The sequence below is a fragment of the Rhamphochromis longiceps genome, linkage group LG5 (assembly GCF_057381845.1).
Source record: "Rhamphochromis longiceps isolate RC_006_pf linkage group LG5, R_longiceps_female_GT1.1, whole genome shotgun sequence".
NCBI lineage: Eukaryota > Metazoa > Chordata > Actinopteri > Cichliformes > Cichlidae > Rhamphochromis > Rhamphochromis longiceps.
Genome location: NC_140561.1, coordinates 27,865,213 through 27,886,186, shown reverse-complemented (window position 1 = coordinate 27,886,186; position 20,974 = coordinate 27,865,213). Strand labels below are relative to the sequence as shown.

The window sequence follows — 20,974 nt, the reverse complement described above, 5'->3', positions numbered from 1 at the left end:
CTTTTTGGTCTGGACCTGAATGTGGGCAGCCCATGTCAGGTCTGAGGAGATGTGGACACCAAGATACTTGAAGGACTGCACCCTCTCCACTGGAGCTCCATTGATGATAATGGGCTTGTAGTCTCTGTGCTGACCCCTTCTGAAGTCCACCACCAGCTCCTTGGTCTTGCCGACGTTCAGCTGGAGGTGGTTGTCCTGGCACCACGATGCCAGATTCTTCACTTCATCCATGCAGGCCATCTCATCGTTGTTGGAGATGGCACCCAACACCACTGTGTCGTCAGCAAACTTCACAATGGTGTTGGAGCCATGGGTGACCACACAGTCTGAAGTGTAGAGGGAGTAGAGCAGTGGTGAGAGGACACATCCCTGAGGTGCTCCTGTGTTGATGGTGATGCTGTTGGAGAAGCACCTGCCCACCCTCACCACCTGAGTTCTGCCAGTGAGGAAGTCCAACACCCATGCACACAGACGGCTGTTAAGTCCCAGATCCCTCAGCTTTGTGAACAGTCTGCAGGGCACTATTGTGTTAAACGCTGAACTGTAATCAACAAACAGCATTCGCACATAGTTACCCTGTTTCTTGTCCACATGGCTGAGAGTGGTGTGTAGGACGTGGGCGATGGCATCCTCTGTGGATCTGTTGGATCTGTAGGCGAACTGCAGCGGATCTGTGGTGTCTGGGATGGAGGAGGAGATGATGTTCTTCAGCAGCCTCTCAAACACCTTCATTACTACCGAGGTCAGTGCAACTGGCCGGTAATCGTTCAGGGATGAGGGTTTGCTGTTCTTGGGCACAGGGATGATGGTGGTATGAGTGTGTGTGCAGTGTTTAGTTCTGTGTGCCTCCATGTTGGATGAGTATAACTGAGCCTAACATGGTTCCCAGTTAAATACCTTCTTCAGGAACAAAAGGCAGTACACAGCTGTTTCACACTCCCTTGCTTCCTCCCAGAGTCCTCAAAGAGACAAAGGTTTCTTTCTGTGGAGCTGTCTGCTTCCCCCAACGTCCTTACTAGACCCCACCATTTATCTTACTGTATGAGTGTGAGATATGTTAAAATCCAGTGGCATCAAGGCATTATACGATAAAATAATGTGATTAATACATAAGTAAAAGAAATTCCTATACAATGCCTATCTTCCCCAACTACGCTCGCTGCAAGTGGCTGATGCTCCCACCCGTTGGTGGTTCTCAGTGTCCGGGGCTGGGTGCTCGGGTAGATCGAATAAACTATGACAATCAAGTGGACCAGTATGGCAAAAGCAATAATGGTCCACTTGGAAAAATGGGAATATCTGTTGGGAATTTTTCTTGGCCTTCAGACAATAATTCTGATTGCTATGCTTGTCCTCTTTTTGCAGCCATCATGAAAATAGCATCTTTTAACATTAAGAAGTTTGGAAAGAAGAAAGTGTCAGACCCTGATGTCCTCAAAATCCTGACTAAGGTAATAACCAGTATAAAAGCCCACACATACTTTCACCTTACAAAACTGTAAATGACCTGCAGGTCTGGCTCCTGCTTTCATTAAAATGTCTGATCATGTGACAAAATAGTAAGCTTTGCCTTTTTGTCACGGAAAGAAGACAGAGGGCGATAACAATGTAGAAAAGTAGTCCAGCCCTCCTACCAATTATTAAGTATTTAAGTAATTAAGTATTATATAAAAACTTTCTATTAAATAGCTGAGTTGCAAAGTGGTAAAATAAGTATCAGGACTCACTGTTTAAGTAAAAATGTAATCCTATATATGCATCTGAAAATATACTGAAATACATGGAGTAAGTTGTATTTTGACTTGTGGTTTCTTGCTGTATCATTGGATCACTGGTTTTTACTTTACTTTTATTCTGGTGATGAGGTTACATTTCCAATTCTTTGCTTAAACCCATGTTTTATTATTGTTATTGTATTAGATCTGTTTCATATTTAGTCAACAAGCCACTGTACAGGTCAGCCGCCCTGAGTGTCGGCTGTTTAGGAACCACAATAGCAAACACACAATCAGGGTGTGTTAATTTAAACGTGGATCCACTGGCCTGTTGTCCCTTCAAGTAACCACGCTCAGTGGCAGCTTGCCCTTCATTCACAGAACCACCATTACCTCTATAACCACACAATTTAAGTCACTCAGCATTTCTCTGATTGTTCCCATCTCTGTCTTTTTTTGATACCTCTTCAGCTTTATTGTTGCAACTCAGAATATTTACATAAGTATTTTTTTTTTAAACATAGAAAAATGTCAGTTTATATTTTACATATCTGGAAGAGCTAAATCTTAACTGAACAATTATCTTTAAGGTAGTAACGCATCTGATCAGTTCAGCTTTTTTTTTCTCTCTGTTTCAAAGATTGTGTCTCGATATGACATCATTCTGATCCTGGAGGTGGTGGACACCAGCGGAGAGTCCATAGAAATCTTCATGAAAGAACTCAACAAGTAAGGAAATGCTTTGTTTCCAGCATCATCGCTGTTATTATCGTTTAGGGTGCTCGTGTTTAAGCATGATGATGGTGGCCCAAAGAATAACAATTTTCTCATGGTAACCAAAAATGATTACGATTTTTAAGGATTATTACATTAAAGAATATTTACACAGTTACTTCTGAAGTTATTTGTGTATTATAAACACAATGGTACATTTCCTTTTTTAAATAGCACACTTATTGGCAGCATCTGTATAATAGTATTATGCAATAATATTATTATCAGGAATTCTTTCGGCTTCAATAATCATGTATTAAAGTCTGATAGCGTGACAGCTGTAATGACAACACTAAAAACTGCTGATGTTAACAATTTATGTTGTTGGTCATGTTCATCTTATTGTCAGGCAAACTGTAATTTGGAAATAAAGTTTGAATGAATGTAAAAAATTCAACTTTGACCTGCTTTTTGTGTTAAATGAAAAGGTAATGTTTCACTAAAGCGTTACACATTCATCCTGAACCAATTCTTTTCAGAGAATCAGAGGACATAACATGATTTAATGGACCAAAATTAAAGAATTATACAAAATTTCTCTCAACTTATATCTTCTCAGAGTCCACGAGGGATACACCTATAACATCAGTGATCGTCTGGGCAGTACACGCTACAAGGAGCAGTTCATGTTCATCTACAAGTGAGAGTTCACTGACAACACACATCCTGTTCATTTGCAGCTTCAAATTTTTATTCTTGAACTCACTAGAGCAGCTTTGCATGCTTCACAGTTCTGCCGGGCCTTGGTGCAGTGCTCCTTAAAGCCCTCTTGCTTTAAGCAAACTTTCTTCAGATTGGCTTGTCCATGCAAACGGAAGCAGGTGGACAGTGCTTCATTGCTCAGAGCCAGAGTTGAGATGACTATATTATTAACATCCACACTGTGTGTGTGTGTGTGTGTGTGTGTGTGTGTGTGTGTGTGTGTGTGTGTGTGTGTGTGTGTGTGTGTGTGTGTGTGTGTGTGTGTGTAGAAGTGATGTGGTTACGTTGGTGAACCATGAGCAGTTTAATGAAGAGGCAACAACAGGAAAAGATGTTATTAACAGAGACCCCTACATCCTGAAATTAAGATGCAGCAATACAGGTAGGATATGTTTGTCATGGAAACAAATGCAAGGATCAACAGGGAGTTAAGCTTGTGTGTAATCAGTGTAACAGCTCACTTTAAAGCTGATACTATGTCTTCTGTGGCCTTCCTGTTGGCTGCACCTTTATGTAACCTGGATGTACAGATGAGTCTCTGGTCCAGGTTTTTTTTTTTAAAGCTGTGATAATCTAAATCTGTTTACACATTATGGGGAAGTGTGTATTTGTATGGAGAGAAAATCAGCTGGTTTTAACTTTAGGGTAATTAAGTAATATATAATTATTTCATAAATGTTATTAAAAGGCAATCAATAATTTGAACTAATTTACACTAATGTAAATAATCAGTAAGACTTGAATGTAGTCCTGCCCCCTGTGTACAGTCCCAGATACACTCAAGCACAAATTCACAACCAGGTCCTCAGGTGTCTAGCCGAGAAAGTTGAGTGCAAAAGGAAATCCATCAACGCTCAACCTTTCACGAACCAAGAGGAGCATCAGTTTTCATCAACATTTGTCCGGGAGGGAGACAAGCCGAGGACAAGCCCCTCAGCCCAGGACCTGGGCCTGCTGAAGGCTGCCAGGGATTGGCAGATGCAAGTGGACTTGGATCAGAGGCTAATTTTTCCCACAGAGATCGTAACAACTACTCTGCGACCAGACCTCGTCCTTTGGTCTAACTCTCAAAAACATGCGTACATCATTGAGCTGACGGTACCATGGGAGGAAGCAATTGAGGAAGCATTTGAGCGGAAGAAGCTGCGCTATGCCAACTTGGCAGTTGAGGCAGAGGACACAGGCTGGAAGATCAAGGTGCACCAGGTGGAAGTGGGGTGCAGGGGCTGTGTTGCCAGTACAACAGCCAAACTGCTTAGAGAGATTGGGATCAGAGGACACTGCTGAGAGGACCAGTCACTGGCTATGCCTAAAAAGGGCTGACATCACTTGGGCAGTTAAGGCAGTCAGGTAACTGCGAGAGAAAATAAATATTCTCCTCTTCTCCCCTCTGCTCTTCTTCCCTTTTCTGGGAGGCAGTGGGGAGGTAGAGCGTACAGCCCAATCCAGCGGGGAGGTGTGGAAAGCCAGCCCCAGCCCCCCTTCCAGCTCTCTTCTCTGCTCTCTCCTATCTTGTCCCTCTTGTCTTACTTCTCTCTATCACCTTTTCTATCCCTTTGAAGAAGTGAGGCTCCATAAATGCTAAAGAGGTAAGTATTATTTCTCAGTTGCAGTGAATAGACAGAAAATAAACTGTAGAAAACTAAACAGAAGAAAGAAGAGAAATAACATAAACCAGTGACACACTCCAGGGCCTGATCAACCCTGGCAGGGCCTCCTTGGATGAGGGTGTTTAGTGATAATGGCCAAAACACCCGATGAATCCAAGGTCCACAATTGACAATGTGTCCCAAATTTTAATATGATAATCTAGATCAGATCTCTAATTCCTAAACCTAACCAAGGAAGAAAAAATGGCAGATTAGCCTGGGTAAAAGACCAAAAGTTGAGGCACACAACGATGTTTGCTGCTGGTAAAGTTTCTGGGCTGCCTTTCCTCATAACAGAGATCCCTCAAGAGTCTCTCCATTTAAAGCAATGCATTATCAGGGACTGTAACATCTAGCCCTTTTACTGAGTCATGGATGTAAACTGTGTGTATTTGTGTTCTCGCTGTAGTTGTGGAGGACCTGGTTATGATCCCAGTTCACACCAAACCAACGGACTCTGTGGAGGAGCTCGATGAACTATACGATGTCATCAAGATTATTAAGACGAAATGGAAAACTGATGTAAGGAGAAGTTAGAGAGTGTCTAAAGCTTTGTAGCTTGGGTTGGTTGCACAACAGAGAAAGCAGGAATTCATACTTTCGTGAAAATTTGTAGATTTTGACAGAGTTGTGTAGTAATGCGGACGCTGCACCGGTCCGTCGTGGTGAAGAGGGAGCTGAGTGTAAAAGCGAAGCTCTCAATTTACCGGTCGATCTACGTCCCTACCCTCACCTATGGCCACGAGCTGTGGGTAGTGACCGAAAGAACGAGATCGCGGATACAAGCGGCAGAAATGAGCTTCCTCCGAAGGGTGGCTGGCCTCTCCCTTAGAGATAGGGTGAGAAGGTCGGCCATCCGGGAGGGGCTCAGAGTAGAGCAGCTGCTGCTCCACATCGAAAGGAGCCAGCTGAGGTGGTTCGGGCATCTGACAAGGATGCCCCCTGGGCGCCTCCTGGGTGAGGTGTTCCAGGCATGTCCCACCGGGAGGAGGCCCCGGGGCAGACCCAGGACACGCTGGAGAGATTATATCTCTCGGCTGGCCTGGGAACGCCTTGGTATTCCCCCGGATAAGCTGGAGGAGGTGGCTGGGGAGAGGGAGGTCTGGGCCTCTTTGCTTAGGCTGCTGCCCCCGCGACCCGGCCCCGGACAAAGCGGATGAAGATGGATGGATGGATGGATGGATGTGTAGTAAAAGGCGTATGAACCAATCCAACCACTAAACTGGGAAAACAAAACAAATATATATTGAGGAGTTAAAGCAAAACACTCAAATGCAAATATTTCATGTCTGTGCTGCAGAACATTATGATCTTGGGTGACTTCAATGCAGACGGCTCGTACGTTTCCAACCGTGACATGAAGACCATTCGCATTCGTGAAGACGAGAACTTCCACTGGCTGATTGGAGATAACGTCGACACTACAACAAGCACCAAGAACACCAACACCTATGACAGGTAATGCATAGCAGGTGCTGGCTGCAGCTTTATTTTGAATCGACAGACGTGAGACTGGTATCGATCTGTTCGTCAGCAAGAAAATAAACACATCACGCTGTTTCTTCAAATTATCTGAAATAAGGAGGAGTAGATTCTTTTGTTTTGCCACATTAAAATGGAGTGGTGCTAAATGTTCTTGCTTTTTTCTAATTATGTATTTAAATTTGGTATTATGGGTTTTTAAAATAAGCCTTTTTCCCTATCTGTGTTAAGGATCGTGGTCTATGGAGATGACATGCTTAATGCTGTGGAACCAGAATCTGCAAAAGCCTTCAACTTCAAGGAGGAGTTTAATCTCGATGATGAGCAGGTCTGTTTTGATTAATGGTTTTCACCAAATGAATTACTCTTATATTCTCTGCCTCATTTGCAATATCACACGTAGAATATGATTAGTCAGAAGGGTTTTAGACACTAAATTATAAGGCAGATAATTGTGTTTTTGTCACATCACTCAGTCTGTTTAAAGATCACTGAAATAGCTGGACATGAAAAACAGAACTCGGTGTGTAAAAGCTGGCATGGTTGCTTAAAGACGGTACCAAAGTACAGCTGCGGTATGGTGTTATGGCTTTAATTAAAATTCCTAAGAGGCCGTCAATCAATGGCCACAAAAATGTTGAAAATCAGCAAGCTTTCAACTTGTCTTTATAGGGGGAGAAAAAAAGAGAGAGTTCAGTGACGTCGGACCTTTATTCTTACAAACAAAACTTTAGGGTAAATTATTAACAGTGTCACAGTCACTCTTTTCAAGTGTCCTTGGTAACTCTATGACCTGGGTTTGACAAAGACTCTACCCTTGGCCTGTCAGCTCATTGTCTTTGAAAATGTAAACCACTGCAGTATGGAAAGTATCCATACTGTCATTATGACAGTATGGATACTTTCCATACTGTCTGTCATGTTTGCGGCTGTGTGCAGGCAGGATGAGGACCCAAACGCAAGCTCACGGAGGCAGGAATGAACTCAAAAACACAGCTTTATTGCTGGAGAGAAAAGAGAGACAGCCTGAGGAGAGCACAGACATAACAGGCTGGGGAAAACATGGAATAAAACACAAGGAGGGGAAACGAGGGCTCACAGATACACAGAGGGGCACACGGGGGGTAATCAAATAAGGAACATCTTAACAGAACAACCTAGAAACCACGGCATACATAAAGAACAAAACCCAAAACACATGAAAACTAAGAATGCTGGGCCAACATGGCCCAGGATCATGTCACTGTCATTAGGTTTTGCCTCTTCAGGCTGAACCTGCACACCAGGTGCACAGCATCAAGCTCTCACCCCAGACCTAACCTTGTCCCAGGAGGGTAAACTGGTCCCTTGAGTGTGTCCTCATAGGGTTTTGTGAAACACTCTCTTGGCCCCTCACCCAACACCATTTTGCTTTTGTAAGACCCTAGCAACCCCAGACAACATACCCCATGCACAAACCGCTGATTCATGGGGACATTCAGCTAGACCTCGATATTTGTTCAAAAACTATTAATCAGTACATTTTGTTTCTTTTGCAGGCTCTGAAAGTGAGTGACCATTATCCAGTGGAGGTTGAGTTGAAGTCCATAGTTGAGACAGATGAAAGAAACGGTAAGCAGGATATTTATGCATATCCAAGGCTTATGTACCATAATACTACAAGACCTGTTAAAATTGTGAAGTCAGTTTTTCATTCTTATTAAGAAATGTTTTTTTTTTAATCTTTCCCAAAAATGTAAAAAATAAAACTTACACACGTTTTAGACATTTGTTAGAAAGATATGCTTACGTTGAATATATGCAGATCATGTTCAGAGAGTGAGTTCAAAATCAACTAGATGCAGAATTTGTTTTTTCCTGACATGTTCAAAGTGTGATATGAACTTTCTGCTCAAAGAAAATATTTATACATGCAAACATGTTTAAAATTAATTAATTAGAACAAATTAATTGCAGCCAAAAAGCTGAAAGGAAAAACCCCCGCCTACGCATTCTTTGTTGTGGACTTCTATAAGGAGCACAAGAAGAAGCACCCAGGAGCCAAAGTAATATTAACAGAGGTTTCCAAACTGTGCTCAGAAAAATGGAAGTCCATGTCACCTGAGGAGAAGGCAAAGTTCAAAGAGATGGCCAAGAATGACAAGCGCCGGTATGACCAGGAGATGAAGTCCTATGTACCACCTGCAGGTGCCAAGAAGGGCAAGAAGAAGAAGAAGGACCCCAACGCGCCCAAAAAGCCACCTTCTGCTTTCTTGATCTTCACCTCTGAACACCGTGAAAAGATCAAGGCGGATAACCCGGGGATCTCCATCACTGACATCGCCAAGAAGTTTGGTGAGATGTGGAAAAAGATGAGTACCACAGAAAAGACCCCCTATGAGGCCAAGTACGCCAAACTGAAGGAAAAATATGAGATGGAAGTGGCTGCCTACAGAGCCAAAGGCGCCAAGAATGTGGAACCAGCTGACGACGATGATGAGGATGAAGAGGATGAGGATGAAGATGATGATGACGAGGATGAAAATGATATTGACGGGAAGATGGCTAAGTTGTTTCTGTGTTTGAGGATGTGAAGTTTGTGATGCGTTTGTTTGTTTATGTTTGTTTTTGTTTTGGGTTGGACGAGTTCAGCAGTATAACCTGCTGTCCCTGTCGGTTGACCTCATTTGAGCTGTACTCTTTTTCTAATTCAGGGTGTTAGATTTATATTGTTTATTGTCATTTATGCTTAGAAATATTTAACCATATATGCTTAGAGGTGTATAATCGATTGTGTAGTGATAGGATGTGTGATCTTTGGCAGTCTGCATAGGCTTGGTGTGCATTCCACAGTGTTCTGGCATTCACACCCACATTCTGGGAGCATGGGAGAGGTCATACCTTCTCTTATTGTTTTATGGTAGGATAAACTGTCTATATCTGTTCTAGTCTAAGTGCCTTTTGTTTAGATGAACTGCTGGACTTCCAAACCAGCAGGGTTAGGGAAGTTGTTTATGGGGTCACACTCTGACCCCACCCCCACCCACCCCCCCCCCACACACACACACTTACACAACGCACAGGCAAGGTACTCTTTGTGTGTATGTTAATGCACCTATGCATATTCATGTAACCTCAATAAAAGAGCAGTGTTACGGGGGAGAAGATGAGAGCAACTGGGGTCAAGCGAAGGAGCGGCGTTTGTCCAGTTCTCTCCCGTGCACGAGAAACATGAAAAACTTTGCCTACTCGTGTCTTAATTTGCTGTGTAATTAAATTGTCCTTAACGTTCCAGCGAATAGGTTTATGCTACAAACCTATCACAGGGATTTAGTTTTTGTCACTTAGTCCCCTTTAAGAGTTATATTTTAAAATTTTCTACTGTAATGAAATTGTATATATATCCCATTAAAAAAAACTGACTGTGAAGCTATGCTTTTAACACGACACAATTGAAATAAATATTAAAATCACAATTTTACAATTTATACTATGTATTTATTGGGACAACAAAATCCACAAGATAAGAGTTACTTTAAAGGAGATGGAAATATTGGAAAAGTGATTTCATACAATAGCGTTAACACATCTGTTCTCAGGCTCAGCATTACTTATAATTGTTAGCTAGAGTCTAACTCATGGTTTAATAAACAGGGTTGTAGCTTTCAAAGACTGTATAGATGAAAGACGGAAGGTGTGCCACTGTGACATCATCCACTGATTTGCAAAGTGCTATTGCCTACCACTTTCACCAAAGTCACAAGTACGCGGTAGATCTTAACATGAAATCGAGTGATCTAGCGTAGCTTTTTCACATTAATGGAGAACATAATTTACAAAATAAACATATCGTGTTCAGTGAAACTTGAAACTACCAATTGCGGCCATGAACTCATTGAAGTATTTACTAAGGTCAAAAAGGAAAAGCAGTGAGCGCTTTCCTTTATAATCCTATACAATCACTACTCTTTCTGCCACCCCCTGCTGGCTATTAGACATGTCTCCAGGCATGTCTGCACTGGCTTCACTTTTCAGACTGAAGCAACATCTTTTATATACATACTTTGAGAGCAGTTTCTATTGCTGAATGAGAAATATTGAGTTGAAAAAAAATGCTACAAGCATGTATGTGCCTTTTTGTTTAATCTGTATGTAACTACAACACTTCAGTTGTCTCTTCAGTCCTAAAGTGCTGTTGTTTAATTTAATAAAACCAGAAACAGATTAAACATTTTAATAGCATTTCAAATAAAGCTTCATCACTACTGTTATTTTAAACACAGCTTGATAATTAAGCTTTAAGTGATTTCTTACCAAATTCTTTTAAAAAGAACAAATAATAACAAGCATTAATTAAAAACAAAAAACTTTATTGGCATCTCCCTCTTTACAAGATAACAAAACTCATGGACTTGGGCTGGTTTGTGATGGTTAGAAATTTCATATGGACACAAAATGCAGTGGACATTAGTTTTACAGTCCTTCCACATCTTAAGCTGCAGGCCTTCATTTCATTTCATAACTAGATTTAAAGATATTGGTCAATATACGCTGATCAGCCACAACATTAGAACAGGATGTCATCGCCTACCTAAACATTGGTGCATGGCAGCAGCCTCCTCTAGCAGGACAATGAACTATACACAAAGCAAAAACTGCTTAAGAAACATGAAGGTGTTGGCCTGGCCTCCAAAAATACCCAGACCTCAATCTAATCAGGCTCGATGGGCAGAAAGAGCCCAAAGAGATCCACTGCCAACGCCTCCACACAATAATGATTTGTGGCTGATCTGTGTGTATGAGTGAAATATCACAGTTGGAGGGCCATTGTCCTTGAAAACCTAACATCGTTAAATTTATTCCCTGTACTACTCCACTAAAGGTTGAGCACCCGAGCAGGTTTTGAGTTTGATGCGGTTTATTTTTTAACGAGCAAAACAAACTGTAGTCTTTCAGCAAAAAGACGAAGGAAGCGAGAACAGGATCAAACAAAAATCAGCAGCTCAGGTTTTACTTCTTCCCAGATTTCTTGATGCCACCTCCAGCTGAAAGAGAGAGAAAGCAAACAAAAAGATTGGGTGTTAGAAAGCATCTAATTAAAACTGCAGCCACAACTGTGACCAGTGAGATTTCAAGTTTGAAAATATATTGATGACTGAAAGACTTTAAAATTAGAGGTTTTCTCAAACAATAACATAAATTTACTTTATTTTTTTAAAAGAAGAGATCACTGCATAAACAAAATAGCATAAACAAAGTATAAAATATTTGAATTTTAAAGGAGACACAAACATCAGAGAGACATGAGGTCTACTTTGGACTAAATTTGCTGCAAGTTTGGGGTTTGTTTCAGTTTCCTGACCTGCAGAGAAAGTGCAAGCTGTACAGTGAAACACCAGGGCTAACCTGAGGCTTTCACTGTAGCCATGGTAAGAAATGTTAAGCAAGGTTAAGCTACCAAGTTGACAAACATCTGAAAGCAGTCTATGGACGGAAATAAGAAAATTGCAAAAAGTGAACCCTGAAAACTGAAATGGCTACAGAAACTGGCAGATCACCTGAATCCTGCAGCTCAGCACTTTGCTGAAGTCACTGTATTCCTGAACTCTCACTGTGTGCTGGTAACGTATCAGTTATAGAAACACCACAGCTGGTGTGTATGATCATGATGTGTATGTTTGGAAATATGTAAGGTTTGTCATTATGAAACAAAATTAATAAATTCAACCTGATCTGGATTTTTTCTGTTTCTATATACGTGGGATGGTCTGGTGATTGAATGTTGGGTGGATATAGATACAAAGGTTTTATAGTGTGTGGGTTTTCTTGGTTTGTTTTTTGTGTGTGGGACTGGGGCTGGAGGTTTTCAGGTATTATTGGTATTATTCATGTATTATATTACTCCACTTGTAACTTGTGCTTTGAGTATGTATTTTGCATTTTATCACTCCTGTGTGCACCTGATCACGGAGCAGTGTAGCAGTAGTTGCGGGAGTACATAAATCTGGTGCATTTCTTCACTTCTTGTTTTTGTGCATAGTTCTTTACAAATAAAGTAAAAATATAAACACAGCTCTTACTCAAAGGTCCTTTTCCTGATGCTTTGGCTTTCAACGCATCCAGGGCCTTCTGTTCGTCCTTCTGCTTCTGCTTGAAGGCTACATCATCCTACGGAGACACATACAATCTAAAATCTTTCTACGCTTCTGTCTTATGCTCAGCTCATTCCAAACCACAGCTGACATTTACCTCTGAATATTTCTTCCCTTCAGTCAAATAACAAAAATTAATATTTCATCTGATTTCCATTTATCAGATTCTCAGCTGACACCTGAAGACATCGCACTGGGTTGTGTAACAATGATTTGATTTGATTTTGTTATCAACAAGTTAAGGAATATATTTTTATCACCAGTTCTAATTTTCAATGGGCATTAATACAGGTTACTAAAGCAGAATTAAATGACAAAGTAGATCACAAAAAACAGAAAGGGTTAGCGAAATGATCCATACATCAAAGTTTACGTATCAAATTATCTGTGAAAACAGCTTTACTTTAAAAAATAAACAAAAACGAAATGTATAAAATATTGCAATGATGCAATGTAAATGTGTCTTATCCATGTTATCTTGATTACAAAGGGATGCAAATGATTTAGAGGCTTGATATTAAATGTTTTACACAGTCTATGGTGAGGGGGGGAAAGAGCCAGATACATACGTCATCCATGTCCTTGTTCTGTTTCTTGGGAGCCTTCAGTGGTTTCTTTTTACCTCCTGAGAAATAAAATTTACATAGATACATAAATACCGTGAGAGCAAAATGAAACTCAGAACTATAAAAGTAAATTAATAAATAACACAATAAGTAGATACAAAATATGAAAACCTAAGCTAGGCAAACGTATTTAAAGAACAGATCCACAAAGTAAAAGTATACTAATAAAAACAGTGGGGAAAAAATTGCATTCTATAACAATGGACTACAATGTCTGAACGTTTCTCTTTAAAATAAATTGACTAAGTTTAAACAATCTTCATTACCTTGTTATGAAAATAAAATATAAAATATAACTAAATCTACAATATCTAATAAACAATAGCCAGTGAATAAAAATGAAATATACGAAGGAATATGATCCAAGTTACGTCATTCAAATAACACAGCGTTCTTGACTTTTGTTTGCTTGGAAAAAAAAATTAACCTAAACTCCTTAAAATCTGCTTTAACTTAACAGGCAGCCAGATGACCGCGAAACCTTGAGCCTCGAATACAAATGTTAGTTACCACCACGGGTTATTCGAAGAAAGAAGGAGGAATATATTTAAATTTTTAAAGATTTCGTTTATATTGTCTGTTGCCTGAGATAATATTTATAAGTCGAATGGTCCATTCAGTCCCAATAATTAAAAAAAATGGCCTAAAATATCTTCTATCTTCCGTATGTATATCCCAAAACAGAAAAAAATCGTAATATGGCACATTTTTAACTGCCGATTGGTCAGAGAAAACGTTATCTTTAGCGGCAGCTAGCATTAGCCAACTATAAACGTGCTAAACTGAAAATCGTCAGTATCTTTTAAGATGTGCAGATTTTACAGACGAATCTCAAATGAAGCAATCTCCCACCTTCTCTTCCAGACATGGTTACAGCTTGTTATAAAATTTAAATGAAAGGAAAGTTTGCTGCGAAGACAACTGGTACTTCTCGCTAATCCGCGCTGTTAGGTCCCCGTTGAACCGGAAATAGAATGACCGCTTGTTGCCTGTCTCAAAGAAAATACTTGACATCAATATGCTACAATCCTGTTACCCTAAAGAAACGTAATTCGTGTCTTATGCGTCCGCTGACATAATTGAAGAAAACGGGTATGTTTGCTCTGTTATATCGCTGTGTACATAACAGTATCACCAGAGTCCCAAAACAGTTTAAAACTTATGAAAAGTCAGCTAGCCGGTAGCTACATGGAGCAACATCTAGCTAGCTAGGAAGTAGGTAACCTTGGTGGAAAAGTACTCTTGATATATTTAAAATTATATCCAGACATTTTTTTGAACCGAATCTGTGACAAAGTGCAGTGCTCGTGAGGTCCTGCACCCACCGGGAACGAGTTTGACTTATTATTGGCAGACTAAGCTCTCACTGTGCCTGAATTGCCTTTGAAAGCGTGCCTATAACCACTACTACTAAGCAGGATTTCTGGGAGGTTTAAAAGTTATCTGAAGAAGCTCCATATTACTAGATGGTCTGTCTTCTACAACAGCACACCCCCTGCGGACTGCCTTATGCAAGATGCCACAAATCTTATAAAGCTGACAGTTAATCAAATTAAATTGTTTTCCCTTTATTCTCCCAGGTGCCTGTTCCAGTGTTGGCTGCTGTGACGGTCAATCTCTGACTATTCTTAACCTGTACTGCTGCTGCTCTGCTCAATGAGGTACTGGTGTGAGCATTGTATCTGTATTTGTGATTGTAAATATAACTGGTTAATGTTATCTTTACTCTGTCAGGTACAGAGGTGCTCAGATCTATCTCTGGGTTCATGGCTCATGCTGTCTGTCCCGCTACTCACTGCCTGGCAAACTCACTCAGGTACGAACCTACAGTGCTCTCCATCAGCCTGGTTCATCACCATCACCACCTCCAAACAAGCCTTCCCCTTCTGAAGGGAAAAAAGGATCAGAGCTTCTGAAGGAGCGTGCCTTGACTGTCTTACAGGTACAAAAAGGATCTTCTTCTTACGGTAACAACAGAACTTCAAAACACAATGAAACAAATTTGAACACTGTCATCCTTTTTCTCTCTTCTCTTATCTTTAAGCATGCAGGTGAGTTTGGGCGGCAGTGGAGTCAGAGGTCGGCTCAAGCAGCCACTGCCACAGTAAACCACTGGTGGGAGAAGTACGAGGAGTTTGTGGGGCTGAATGAGGTCCGCGAGGCTCAGACAAAGGTCACTGAGGTCAGTAAAAACACGGCGTCCAAGTTTAGTCTGTGCCGACATGACTTAGTGGATAATGAATAAGGAATGTCAGGTGCTTGTTATACAGTTCTCTGACAGATCTTTGTATTTTCCAGGCTGAGGCAGCATTCATGGTGGCCAGAGGGATAGTTCGTGAGGCTCATGCTAGCCTGGAGGCTCAGCAGGGCAGGCTGAAGGAGATCAGAGACCGACTGGACAGAGTCTCAAGGGAGGAGCCACACTACCTGGAACTGGCCACAATGGAGCACAAACTCCTACAAGTGAGCTGAAGCTATTAAAATACACAAAACCCATGTCCTTGAGTCATTAAAAATTAAATGTCTTAAATTTCATGTCGCTTTTGTTGTAATTTGTTTTTCAGATGGTTTGTTTAAAACAAACCAAAATCTCACAGACAGTCGAAAAACCACAGAGATTCACTTTACTGCCATGAGTGACAAGAAATAAAATTAAATACCGTACTGCAGGTATCACTGGTTTGTTGGAGACTATTAAGCATGGATTTAAAAACAAATTTTTTATTTATTTTTAATTGAGGTCAAGACTTCCATAACAACACGTGGTCCATCAACTGTTGGTTTAGGTTTTATAGTTGGTTTGAGGTCAGTAGTGGAAGTGGAAGTGCTTTTATTTTGAGTTAACCACAGTTCACATTATACAATCATACATCATTAATCTCCTAAGACCTGAACTTTTCCATGGCATGCATTTTTAATTACTCTTTGATATTTGGGCGTATTGGGACCCAATGAATGTAAGAACAAAGAATTACCAGGTTTTTATTTTTATTTTTTTACCTGATTTTGGTTTCTAACATTCGTTAGACATTCGTTTAAAGTTTCTATAGTTTCCTCGTAAGTGGATATCAGGCCCTTGTAGAGCAAAATTGAGTATTTTGGTCTAAATAACCCAAAGTGTGATGTCCACATATGTGGACGCCAGGTCCTAGGAGGTTAATGATGTCTGATAAGAAGATTGAATTGAACCCCACCTCTCTGTCACTGCAGGAGGAGCGCCGCCTCCGGACAGCGTACGAGAACGCAGAGGGTTCAGAGAGGGAGAAGTTTTCTTTATTCTCTGTGGCCGTTAGAGGAAGCCACGAGAAGGAGAGGACGAGAGCAGAACGCACCAAGAACTGGTCCATCATTGGCTCGGTGCTCGGAGCCCTGATCGGAGTCATGGGGTCAACATATGTGAACCGAGTCCGCCTGCAGGTGAGGAGGGGTGCTACACTAGGGGACCTCATTCAGTGCACCGATTCTTTTTTTTTTTTATTTCTTTTTTTTTTTTTTTACCTGAAGCAACTGCGCTGGCACTGTTCCAACACCCTCCCCTAAACTCTAGGTCTTACTAAACACTAACAACAATGTGAAGCTTTGTACCTGTTTTTGAAAAGTGTCTCATATTTTTTTATTAATGTTTTTAGCTTTACTGTTATAAATGCCAACAAGAAATAAGAAAATGAAAAAGATGAATGAGAACAGTTGACAAGCGTTGTTGAAACTGCGAGTGAAATGGAGTAAGTGGTGGACTTTCTCAGGAACTATACCCATACCCAATAGCACTGTAGTTCCTGTTTCTGGAAGGTTTGCTATGCAAAACCTACTGCCATGTTCCTTTAAGAGAGCCTTCATGAGGCCAATTTTGGACTTAAAAACAGGTTAAGTTAGAAAAATGACTGGACTAGCCTCCTTAATGTAGATTTTTCCTTTAATATGTCACCCATCTGTAATTAACACTTGCCTTTATCTGATCCTCACCAAGACAGCAGTTATTTCAGCTCATATACGTTCTCTTTTCTCCTCTGCAGGAGCTGAAGAATCTGCTGCTGGAGGCCCAGAAAGGTCCAGAGAGCCTGCAGGAAGCCCTGAAAATCCAGGCTGGAAACCATCGCTCCCAGCAGGACGAGCTCCGAACGCTCATTGACAGTCTCAGAGTTGCTCTGAGTGAAACCTTCGCACAGAGGAGAGCTGTTCGCCAGGACAAAGAAGGCACAGCCCCACACTCGCCCTCTGTGTCTGTTTCAGCCTTAAAAGATCTCCACACTGGAAGCAAAAGGACCGAGTCCCTCTTAGAGTCCCTGCCACCAAAACTGGGACAACTGGAACGAGGGCTTGGGAAAGTTGAAAGTGAAGTGTCAACCGTGAGGAAGCTGCTGGAGACCAAACCACAGCTTCAGACACAAGCTGGTCAGCTGCTACATGAGAGACCAGAGAGAGCTGAGTCTGAGGCAGTGGTGAGGAGTCTGGAGGAGACTCAGAGGACTCTGGGAGAACAAATCAGGACCACCAATCTTTATAATGCAGTGTTTGCCTACACCGCCACTGCCATCACCATCTCTGCTGTCTACCTGCTGCTCAGAGGAACTGGTTAGATACGATACCTCCAGTTTGAATATGTAAATGTACGGGAACACTATCGGGCACTGGGACTAATAATCTGAACAAATGAGTGCAAATTACAAACCGCAGTGAACTCGGTTTATCTAATAAACTGGCTGCAGGTGTTGATTTGGGTTTATTATCTACCTCTGCTGCTTACTGCACTAATGAGGCTGAGGACTTATTTTAACTGCTTCTAAATATTTAAAATTCACTGATCTCAAGCTGGCAGATAAACTAAATGTTGGTGAATGTCACGTTTAGCAGCTTAGAAGAGAATCCCACATTACAACAACTAAAAATGATGTTTGTTGTCTAAACTGAACAAACCGCTGAATCAGACTTCTCAACAAATATCCACAAGAAACTTGAGTCTGGGTTATTATAGTTTAGCATTATAGGTTTAAATAAAAGAATAATAAGTAAAAGGTAGACTTCTGAAGGAAAAAAATTAACTGGTGTGATATTCTGTACTTTTACAGATACAAAACTATAGTAAGTCTGACTCGAGTTCTCCAGCACATTGTTTAGGTGAGTTGGGTTGATTGATTAGCTGATACAGACAAATTCATGGGGCCTTATTATTCCTGCTTCTTACCCATGTTCATTCTCTCGTGTCTTTTGCTGCTAAGTTTTCCACTACTTTTAAAAGCTGGTCTCTAAATGTCTCTGTGTGGTCTTTGGTACTAAGGAGGTCAATACACTTGAGAGCTTTCTCCTCTGAAATCAGCTGCCTGCTGTAGCTGAAAATAATGCTACAACGGCAGTAAGAGTGGACCACAAAGACAGAGTTAGATAAAAAATCTTTATCAATTATGATAACTTCAAGGCTGGTATTGACAAACCTTTTGTGGTGCATATATCCTATGTACTTATCTTTCCATTATACTTTAATTATAAATCAGAAAACACTGCCAAAATGCATCTTACCGTGCAAGAGTTCAGATTTTCTGTACTTTGTGAGAAGGCGGCATACAGAGAACAAAGTAGTAGCTTAAAAATAATAAAATCAAGACTTGTAGATGTCAACACCGTCAAACAGAAGTAGAAATGGGACATAATCAGATGTGGGGCCAGGTGGTTGCAGTGCCATGTGAGTTTTCAGCGTCTTGATTCAGCCTTATACTCGTCAGCCTTGGATGTAGTTAGTTGACCAGCTGAACCTCAGAGGGACCACATCACAGGTCATGATTGCACCACTGGCATTCACCTCCAAGCTAAAGCAGGACGGAAAACTGAAGGGAGCTGAAATTTTAGTATGTAAGGAAAGACATGTTCATTTTGATTTAGATCTGAAAACCTGTATCTTTGATTTCATGGGACATAATATTGTGTTTAAGATGAGGATAAATATAGAAACGAACAATAATGAGAACTGTGTTTTCATTAACATGAGAAAAGTCACTGAGATGGACTTCAAAATATATTTTGTTCTTTAGATAAAACTAAATATTTACCTGAGAACAACCACACCTATGCACTGCAGTGTAACACCCTCTTAACCCTCTCCAGTACTTGAACCCGTGTGCAGTCATGTTGGTGTCGGGCTGTTATGTAGCTGATTATTTGTGCTGAAATGAGCGATGATCCTTGTTTATTAAACATCCATATGAAGAAACTGCTGTTGCAGAGAGTGATTTGCAGGCTAATACTGAATGTCTGTCTTCCTTTGTTTACCTGAACAACTCGTGAAAGAAAAACTGTCTTTAAATGGCTCTTATGTCTGAATAATAACACTAAATACAAATATATTCAGTTTGTTATCATTCATCACAGCAAACATAGAAATTCTTTATGAAGAAAGATATTTTATACACACAAAAAGCCTAAGTTATACATCTGTCGCAGATCAGCTTTTAGAACTGAAACAAAACTTTCAGGCTTAATGTGTAATGCCCTCTGTCACCAGTAGGGGGCAGCCGCTCTCAACTTTCTCCGGTCTGCTGAACAAGTCGGAAAGGCCGCTATTACGCTGCTTTTTATCGCTGCACAGCATATTGTGCTCATTCAAGGGAGGGGACGCTTATCCTGAATGACCTTATAGTCCTTAAAGACAACCTGCTATGCTCATTACCAGCTCTATATTTTTATTATTGGCCTTTGCACGAGTCACAGTTCAAAATAAAACTTTTTTATTGGTCTGAATTTATTCTAACAGTGTTGCTTCTGGTGACTTTAACTGCTGAAGCATTGTTCATGAAATCTTCACGGACAAAAAAAACAAAGTTTGTTTTTTCCCAGTCTTGTTTGGAAGAACTGGTTTGTGCGCATTATCTTTCTCTTTTAAAAATGAAAGCGACTGTGAGTAAATCCTTGTAGCTAAAGCATGTCACGTGTTGTGGAAACAAGGAAAGTTTGCATGTTCACGCGTCCAAATTTGGCGCGTCTCTTTGTAAATCTACTGCAGCAGGTGTTGGTCTTTATTTAGAACAAGGACACACACTCATTTTTATTAACTGATTAATGTTGATGGTGATTTGGAAAATAAACTTGTTCTTTAAGCTCTTTGAAGCTCAATAAATATTTTGGGCTGAAAAGGATTAAAATTTTAATCATGGCAAAGACTTTTGGCTTAGAAACAAAGTATTCTGTCCGATTGGCCTCCCTGCTGCTGCGGAGCCTGGGACGGTCTGCTTGCCTCCACCCCGGGGCGAAGGGTAACATCTCTTGGGTCTGGGTTCTGTTTCCCCCTCTGGGGGCGAGGGTACCTGGACCCGGGGTATAGAGTATGTTTTGGGAGTGTGATTGTGTGTACATGTCCATTTATGTCAGTCCTTATGTTGGGTGAGTGCTGAGTGTTTGTATATGTGTGCATGAGGGTGGGAATGCATGTTTGTGTCTGTGTGTGCCTGTTTGTCTGTGTCTATATGTCAGGTCAGGTCTTAGACTCCACCTCTCTGGGAACTCCCAGGCCCTCCAAGGCCTATCTCCCCTCAGCACACTCCCTGCCGGTGACTGATGCCCTCAGGGGTCGGTGCATTGGTGGTTCTTGGTGTCCGGGGCTGGGCACTCAGGTATGTACCAGCTCACTCCCGGTGGCTACCTGGCGGGGCCTGGTGCCTGTTGCTCGGTCAGGCCTCCTCCGGGGTGCGGGGGGCCCTCGGGCCTCCGGCCTCTGGGCCTGCGGCTCGGTTCATTCTGGCACAGCTGGCTGCCGGCAGAGCCGGCGGGTACGCCGGTGCAGCCCCCTCTAGCTTCTGCTCGGTGGCTACTGGGTGACGCCTCGTCTGGGGATCCTCAGCCCTTCCCATGAGGGTGGCACGGATGCCCCTCCGGTGGTCCTCCTTGGGCTCTCGTACTCTGAGGCCTCT

The 20,974-nt window shown here is 41.4% G+C and overlaps 3 protein-coding genes and 1 pseudogene across 4 annotated transcripts; 3 read left to right on the top strand and 1 right to left on the bottom strand.

Annotated features, from left to right (window-relative positions):
- Window positions 1–1,370: 1,370 nt before the first annotated feature.
- dnase1l4.1 (deoxyribonuclease 1 like 4, tandem duplicate 1) lies at window positions 1,371–12,117 on the top strand. Its single transcript, XM_085407076.1, has 9 exons — window positions 1,371–1,451; window positions 2,356–2,444; window positions 3,049–3,129; window positions 3,461–3,573; window positions 5,250–5,362; window positions 6,141–6,298; window positions 6,554–6,650; window positions 7,861–7,904; window positions 11,354–12,117. Exons 1-9 carry the CDS (start codon window positions 1,371–1,373, stop codon window positions 11,451–11,453), a joined length of 876 nt encoding a protein of 291 aa, XP_085263202.1. The 3' UTR covers window positions 11,454–12,117.
- Window positions 8,284–10,329, top strand: LOC146670236 (high mobility group protein B2 pseudogene; annotated as a pseudogene).
- Window positions 10,651–14,067, bottom strand: tma7 (translation machinery associated 7 homolog). Its single transcript, XM_085407077.1, has 4 exons — window positions 13,932–14,067; window positions 13,023–13,078; window positions 12,382–12,469; window positions 10,651–11,346 (listed from the first exon to the last, which is right to left on the bottom strand). The coding sequence occupies exons 1-4, from the start codon at window positions 13,945–13,947 to the stop codon at window positions 11,312–11,314; spliced, it is 195 nt and encodes a 64-aa protein (XP_085263203.1). The 5' UTR covers window positions 13,948–14,067; the 3' UTR covers window positions 10,651–11,311.
- Window positions 14,044–19,337, top strand: ccdc51 (coiled-coil domain containing 51). Of its 2 annotated transcripts, none has more exons than XM_085407075.1 (7): window positions 14,044–14,171; window positions 14,660–14,740; window positions 14,820–15,021; window positions 15,124–15,261; window positions 15,378–15,542; window positions 16,290–16,496; window positions 17,093–19,337. In XM_085407075.1, the coding sequence occupies exons 2-7, from the start codon at window positions 14,736–14,738 to the stop codon at window positions 17,654–17,656; spliced, it is 1,281 nt and encodes a 426-aa protein (XP_085263201.1). In that variant the 5' UTR covers window positions 14,044–14,171; window positions 14,660–14,735; the 3' UTR covers window positions 17,657–19,337. The 2 variants fall into 2 exon arrangements, with proteins under 2 accessions (XP_085263201.1, XP_085263200.1); XM_085407074.1 differs by having other exon boundaries at window positions 14,814–15,021; window positions 17,093–19,329.
- The last annotated feature ends 1,637 nt before the right edge of the window (window positions 19,338–20,974 follow it).